The sequence below is a fragment of the Lactuca sativa genome, chromosome 5 (assembly GCF_002870075.4).
Source record: "Lactuca sativa cultivar Salinas chromosome 5, Lsat_Salinas_v11, whole genome shotgun sequence".
Lineage (NCBI taxonomy): Eukaryota > Viridiplantae > Streptophyta > Magnoliopsida > Asterales > Asteraceae > Lactuca > Lactuca sativa.
Genome location: NC_056627.2, coordinates 282,864,998 through 282,873,093, shown reverse-complemented (window position 1 = coordinate 282,873,093; position 8,096 = coordinate 282,864,998). Strand labels below are relative to the sequence as shown.

The window sequence follows — 8,096 nt, the reverse complement described above, 5'->3', positions numbered from 1 at the left end:
AGGAGCTAACCCGGAGTGTTTGTTATTTTTATTTAAAACAATAAAGAAAAAATTTAAAATAAATATTATTTATTATAAATAAAAATAATAAATTTAAATTAATAATCCAATAAAAAGAACTAATGCAATAAAAAAATTAAAAAATAATAATTAAATGAAATTAATAATCCATTAAAGTAACACTTACTAATAGAAAAATATTATTTGCTAAAAATAATATTTGTTAATATATAATAGTCCAATAAAAAATAATACAATAAAGAAGAAATTAAAAAAAATCAATTAAAAAAATAATAAAAGAAATATTTATTAATAGCTAAATATTATATGTTAAAAATAATAATTATTAATATATAAGAATCTAATAAAAAAGAATTAATGCAATAAAGAAGAAATTCAAAAAAAATTAAAAATTAATAATAAAAAAGTAATATTTATTAATATATAAATATAATATAATAAAAATAATATGTATTAATATATAATAATCCAATAAAAAAATAATACAATAAGAAAAAAGTTAAAAAGAAAAAGTAATTAAAATAATTAATATATAATAATTCAACAAAATGAAAAAGAAAAATTGCATAATTGGTCCTTGTAGTTTGGTAAAAAGATAAAACTGCATAAATGGTCCCAGGGGTAAATCAGTCATTTGGAAAAAGTTAATAGCCATGCTGTTAAACTTAACGAGGTTGGGACCAAAACCGCAACAAAACCATCAAATAGGGACATTTTTTGCTAATAAACTTTTTTTTGGACCTTAGCCACAGAAAATGCCAAACCACAGGGACCATTTTTGCAATTTTGTCTAAAATTTATGAACAAACTAGACTCTTTTCCAAACTCCCAGAATTTACGGATTTTGATTTGGACCTTTGATAATTTTTCTATCAATTTTCTAAGAACAACAATAGAAAATGTTAACAACAGAAAAATGCTATCAATTTCATTTCACCTTGTAACTTGTTGAGCAAGGTGTATATCATTATGTGATCATATATTATTACATTATATGACATTTTGTCTTGGTAATTAGACATATATCAGTAGACAAATAGATATTTACCTTCTCAAGAATGGTAAATTAGTTAATGTTATAAGCAAAGTTTACAACCATGGCATGCAAATATTTGATAAACTATGGAAGTATAGTTGAGGTTGCTTTTACATTATAAATGATTATGATAAACTATAATAGGTATAGTTTATGTTTCATTACATTTCAAACTCTTTACTAAAGGTTCTCAGTTCACGTAAATCTGTTAATGAATAAATTTGTGAGACACTCGCTTCGTGTTACATCCATTTAACAAAGTCAAATGTCTTGTAAATTGTAACCAGAATCTCTTGTAGGGAGAACGTGATAGTTGTGTGTAGATCTATATTGGGTCTGACAAACCCACACCTGAGTTGCATGCAACAGCTAGACCGGTAGGTCTGAGGTGACAAGTGTCATTTAACTTGCGACGCCTGAAGAACGTCGTATTAGGAGGCCGTCTGAGTCATAGTATGGTTATAATAACTCAGATGTGGTATTAACAAACATAAGAGTTATGGGTTTTACTTCTAAATTTAACGAGTTTATGTCGATTTAAACTTGTACAAATTTCCTTAAGTATGGTAAAATACTTGTACATTTCGTTCTTGACTTTTAAGATTACAATGCATTACATAAGAAAATATGGGATTTTTCTTGAACAAACATCACTTTTACAAGGAAAGGATTTTACCATCACCTTGAAAAGGTTATGAACTCACCAACCTCGTGTTGACACTTTTTCAAAACTACTTGTATTCTCAGGAAATCCATAAACAGGTAATCAAGTGCTTTTGAGGATTGGACGTAAGGCGTCAAACATTTCATTTTTGTCAACATAATGTAATTGATTTGGAAACATGTAAACTCATACTATGTTGTAACTTATTCAATTATATTTTTGTTGGTTGTGTTTGCTTTAATCACTATTGAAATTCTTGTTATGATACTATACATGAAGTCCTCCACCCATGGACGTTTCCACCATCCTTGGTTTGGGGGTGTGACATCAACCCACCCCCAATGATACAATCAACACATAGATAACAAATGCTAGCATATACAAACAGTCAAACTGATCTAACAGATCACTAATCATAGCATCATTGTATATACCAGGATACCGACCTAACCTGTTACTAACATAGTATCATCCTATATACCAGGATACCGACCTAACAGGTCACTAAGCATATCATCATACAATAATCAGGATAAAAATCAAAAAAGAAGGGCCGACATTGGTACCTTCAACCCTTTTAGTATAGTGATCATAACTCACCTCATAATATTGAACTGAATAGCAAAGATCAAACTCCCGAAACACGGCTCCAAACACCAACACCAACAATCGCCATTGATCCAATTCAATAAATCCCCAAATTACCAAAATACCCTCAGAAGTCAAACTTGGTCAACCCTTGGTCAAAGTCAAAGTCAACGGTCAAGGTTAACAGTCCATGTTGACCCAACTCGTCGAGTGCAGCTTACTGACTCGTCGAGTTCCTTTAGAACTCAAAGAATCGCGAAAACCCCGGTCGACTCACCGAGTTTCCAGACAACTCGTCGAGTCAATGCAGTGTCCAGAATGTCGGGAAAACCCTAACCAACTCGTCGAGTTATCTCACTAACTCGTTGAGTTCATGTAGAATCCAGAAAGCGGGAAACCCTAATCCAACTCGTCGAGTTGACTATGTGATGGGATGTCAAGCCCACCAAGCAAATTACACCCTTTGTTTGCAAATAAAGCGTAATACAATGGTAAAAAGGGGTATCGATCCTCGGGGAAATGGTTGTATTCAATCACCTATGCAATCTAAAAGAACTATTGTAAATAAACTAATTAAATACAATTAAACTAAAAAGGGGGGGGGGTGTTTGATTACTTGAAAACTAAAAGACTTGAATAGCTAAAAACTTGCAATTAAGCAAGATAGTGAGATGCTCAAATATTGGAGAGAGTTGGTTAACTAAGGCAATTCAACACAAAGAACATTTGAGTGTTTATCATTAGGATTCAACATGAAGCTTATCATTCATCCCAAATTGGTTATAGCAATCATGAAGCATGATATGCCAAGATTCCTCTTAGGTAGTATGGAGGTTGGGGAAGCCCACAACACACCTTCGTAATCAAGATCAAGGCTTTAATTGAAGCAATTGAACCCAAGAAGTTAATTAGCCTTTAGAAAGAAGGAATTCCCAATTCCTAGAGGATGTCAATGCTTACACATCCATAAATGAGCTATGATTCATAAAGTAGAGATGATTTTTACCATCATAAAGCGCTTGTTCTAAGTTAATTCAATGATTTAATGCAAAACCAAAGAAATAAACTAACAATAGCTCATTCAAGTGCCAAGCTCATGATCAAAGCATTAAACAAGCATAAGAAATATGATCTAGAACCATAAACATAAGATAATTGATAATCTAGCATGAATCCTTCAAAAACCCAGTAACATTAAAAGGTTTTAACCAAAGTTAACCAATATAGAGAGTTTAGCCACTCATGGCAATAGAAAAACAATCACAAAAGTCTAATTACATAAAGAAACTACCAATATCTTCGAAAGATGAAAAGAAATGAGTCTTCAAGCATCGCCTCCTACAGGTCTCCAATGGTGAAAAATCGAGAGTCTAGCTGATGGATCTCATCCCCCAAGGTTATGGTGTGCCAAATGACCAAAATGCCCAAACTGCGCAGTTGCACAGGTACTCGCGCGACGAAAATTTCACCCGCGCAAATGTTGTTGTAATGCTATTAGTCCTTCATTCCTCCACTCCACCCTTCCACTACCAAAGATTCCTTTGGTCCCCTCCATATCCATGTGATTTAAACTAGCCAATCATCTTTTAGCCACAAAAATGGATGCTCCAAGCCGAAATTAATTATCCATGATCCATCTTCACAAGCCCACTTCATCCAAGCCTTTATCTTTTTATGGCCCAAATCTTCTTTTATGGATCCGCCAAGCCCAATAGCGCCCCGAGAGCCCACAAGTCCGTCTTCACTCTAATCCACAATCGCGATAAGCTCCAAAACCCTGCAAGATTCCTCATGCGAAATAAAAAGTCCCCGATACGATCCAGGATAAAGAAAATATAGAATATACAATGCAATACTAGTAAAAGAGCTAAAAATCTAAAATAAACTAATAAAAATAAGGAAATAAAATAGGCTATCAAATCACCCCAAGCTTAAACCTAACTTGTCCTCAAGTTAGAACAAGACTAAAATGATTTCGGGATGAGCTAAACTAAAAAGAGATTAAAAAAGATACCATAGAACTTGGTCAACGTTAGTCAACATGGTCAGAATTAGTCCTTCATGGACCCTACACATCTTCAAAACGTTCCCCGCTTTAGAGCCATAAACCACTTTCTCAACCACTTGATGGGTGAATAGATCACGGTTGGATGTAGTCGCGGTGTTCAAGACAAAGGAAACAGAGATGCGCCCAGTGGGTGTTCGTTGCAAATGGGAGGGATAAGGGAAGGGAGGGGTTCGACGGGTTAAGAAGATATAAGGGTGCGTGGTAATTGTGGGTCGGGTTCGGGTCGAATAGCGGGTCGATTTTGGGCATGGATCGGGTGTGGAGCGGGCTAACGGGCAGGGCGTGGGTCGTATATGGATAGTATGTGCTGGTATAATGGTCGCGCAAGGGAAGTGATAAGTTGGTCTTGGTCGCACAAGTGATTACGAGGGTGAAGGTTGGCCACGCAAGTGGTTGCGAAGGTGGATATTCAGGTCGCGTAGAGCTTGCGTGGGTGTTCTTCAGTCACGCGCACATCACAAATTGCATCCCATGTGGGGGTAATTTGAACTCGAATTTGCGCGGCTGGGGGTCGGTCGCGCAACGGCTGTGTGGGTACCCGCGCAAAGTGCAAATCTTTGGCATTTTTCAAACTTCACCAAGATCATTGCTAGACTTCAATATGCTTATTTTTGACCAACTTCAACCCTAAAAACATCCAAAACTTCAAGCAGAGATTATTTATTTACAATGCATTTATTTAACGTCTTTGCCAAGACATAGCTCCGCTTCCGTCAACCTTCGTAATTCGGATTTTCCAATGTTATGTTGTCAAATTCCTTTGTGTCAAAGCCTTCATAAAATGGTTTCAAGCGATGGCCATTCACTTTGAATATTTGATTTGTCTCCAAACTTTTAATTTCGACCGCACAGTGATCAAACACTTTTATAACAATAAAAGGTCTGTGCCATTGAGATCGCAACTTTCCCGGAAATAGCTTTAAGCGTGAATGATAAAGGAGAACTTTTTACCCTGGAGTAAAATGCTTACGAGTGATGTGCTTGTCATGAAACGCTTTTGTCTTATCTTTGTAGATGCTTGCATTTTCATAAGACTCGTTCCTCAACTCTTCTATTTCTTGAAGTTGCATTTTTCGGTGCTTTCCACTTTCTTCAAGATTGAAATTGCACTTTTTAACCGCCCAATATGCCTTGTGTTCTAATTCCACCGGTAAATGACAAGACTTTCCATAGACGAGGCGGAATGGAGACATACTAATTGGAGTTTTGTAGGCAGTCTGATACGCCCACAATGCATCTTTTAATTTTAAGCTCCAATATTTTCGTGTAGTGTTGATCGTCTTTTCAAGAATTTGTTTGACTTCTCGATTTGACACTTCGCCTTGACCGTTTGTTTGCGGATGATAAGCGGTTGATATCCGGTGTGTGACACCATATCTTTTCATCATGGCTTCCATCATTTTATTGCAAAAATGAGTGCCCCTATCACTCACCAAAGCTCTCAGTACACCATATCGTGTGAAAATGTTTGACTTCAAGAAGTCAATTACAGTTCTAGAATCATCATGCCTTGTAGCGTTTGCTTCCACCCACTTTGAGACGTAATCAACCGCCAAGAGGATGTAAGTATAACCGAAAGAAACGGGGAATGGGGCCATGAAGTCGATTCCCCATACATCAAAGATCTCACAAATGAGGATGGGGCTTTGAATCATTTCATTTTTCATGGATATGGTGCCCATTCTTTGACATCTATCACAACTCTTGCAAAATAGATAAGTATCTCTTGACATTGTTGGCCAATAGAGTCCACATTCGAGCACCTTTCGCATGGTTTTGTTTTGACCAAAATGTCCTCCGCATGTCTACTCATGGAAAAACTTCAAGATAGACTCGACCTCATTTTGGTGAACACACCTCCGTATTAGTTGATCCGGACAATGCTTCCAAAGATAAGGGTCGTCCCATATGTAGTATTTGGAAACACTCTTTAACTTGGCCTTTTGGTGTTTGCTAAACGCATGGGGAATTTCTTTCGTAACCAAGTAATTCACAATATCCACATACCATGGAATAGTGTTTGAAATGTGGAGGAGGTGTTCATCCGGGAATTCATCAAGGATGGGAGAAGAAGACTCACCAATATTCAACCGACTTAAGTGATCCGCAACTAGGTTTTCAGCACCACTTTTGTGTTTTATCTCACAATCGAATTCTTGTAAGAGAAGAATCCACCGAATCAACCATGGCTTGGCATCTTTCTTGGTCATGAGATATTTCAAGGCAGCATGGTCGGAGTACACAATCACTTTTGTCTCGAGAAGGTATTGCTAGAATTTCTCCAAAGCAAATACAATAGCTAGAAGTTCCTTCTCGGTGGTGGAGTAATTGGCTTGAGCATTATCCAAGGTTTTGGAGGCGTAGTAGATAACATGTGATGCTTTGCCCTCTTTTTGACCTAAAACCGCTCCAATAGCAAAAATGCTTGCATCACACATAATTTCAAAAGGAAGTTCCCAATTTGGAGGTTGGATTATTGGAGCAGATGTGAGAAAGTCTTTGAGTTTGTCAAAGGCTTCTTGGCAAGCATCATTGAAGTCAAAATCAACATCCTTTTGGAGAAGGAGACACATCGGTCGCGTGATCTTCGAGAAATCTTTAATAAATCTTCTATAGAATCCCGCATGGCCCAAGAAAGATCGCACTTCCCTAACACATGTTGGGTAAGGAAGGGTTTGGATGACATCAATTTTGGCTTTATCAACTTCAATTCCCTTTTTGGAGACAATGTGACCCAAGATGATGCCTTGATTGACCATAAAGTGACATTTTCAAAGTTTAACACCAACTTTTTCTCAATGCACCTTTTCAAAATATTCGTAAGATTATCCAAGCATTCGTCAAATGAATTGCCATACACCGTGAAGTCGTCCATGAATACTTCGATTATATTCTCAACATACACGGAGAAAATGCTCACCATGCATCTTTGGAATGTGGCGGGGGCATTGCATAATCCAAATGACATTCGCTTGTAGGAAAACGTGCAAAAGGGGCATGTGAAGGTCGTCTTGTCTTGATCTTCGGGGGAAACGGGTATTTGATGAAAACCCGAGCATCCATTGAGGCAGCAATAATGTGATTTGCCCGCCAATCTGTCGAGCATTTGGTCGATGAAAGGAAGAGGAAAGTGGTCTTTTCGTGTCCTTGAATTTAACTTTCGATAACCAATGCATACCCTCCATCCATTTTGAACTCGAGTGGGTACCATTACTCCGTTGTTATTCTCAACAACTTTGATTCCCGTTTTTTGGGAACCACTTGGACCAGACTAACCCATTTGGAGTCGGAAATCGGGTAAATCATGTCCGCATCAAGGAGTTTGATTATTTCTTTCTTAACAACTTCCATCATAGGAGGATTTAATCTTCTTTGAGTTTCTCTTCTAAGTTTACAATCATATTCCATGAGGATCTTGTGAGTGCATACATTAGGACTTATCCCTTTAATGTCCGCTATTGTCCATCCCATTGCCTCTTTATATTCTTTCAAGACTTCAAGCAATTGATCTTCTTCAAAGTCTTTCAATTGAGATGAGATAATTATCGGAAGAGTTTCGTCTTGACCTAGATAAACGTACTTCAAATGGCTAGGCAAGACCTTCAATTCAAGTGTGGGTGCTTAGATTATTGAAGGGGGCATCTTGTTTGGAGAATGAGATAAGGAAACTTGCGAAACATCCTTCTTTGTGGAATTTTTAACTTCTAAAGTCTTCATAA

The 8,096-nt window shown here is 36.9% G+C and overlaps 1 protein-coding gene across 1 annotated transcript; it reads right to left on the bottom strand.

Moving 5' to 3' along the window:
* Positions 1–5,324: 5,324 nt before the first annotated feature.
* LOC111910162 (uncharacterized) lies at positions 5,325–6,059 on the bottom strand. The gene has a single exon (XM_023905937.1). The coding sequence runs from the start codon at positions 6,057–6,059 to the stop codon at positions 5,325–5,327; it is 735 nt and encodes a 244-aa protein (XP_023761705.1).
* Positions 6,060–8,096: the final 2,037 nt, after the last annotated feature.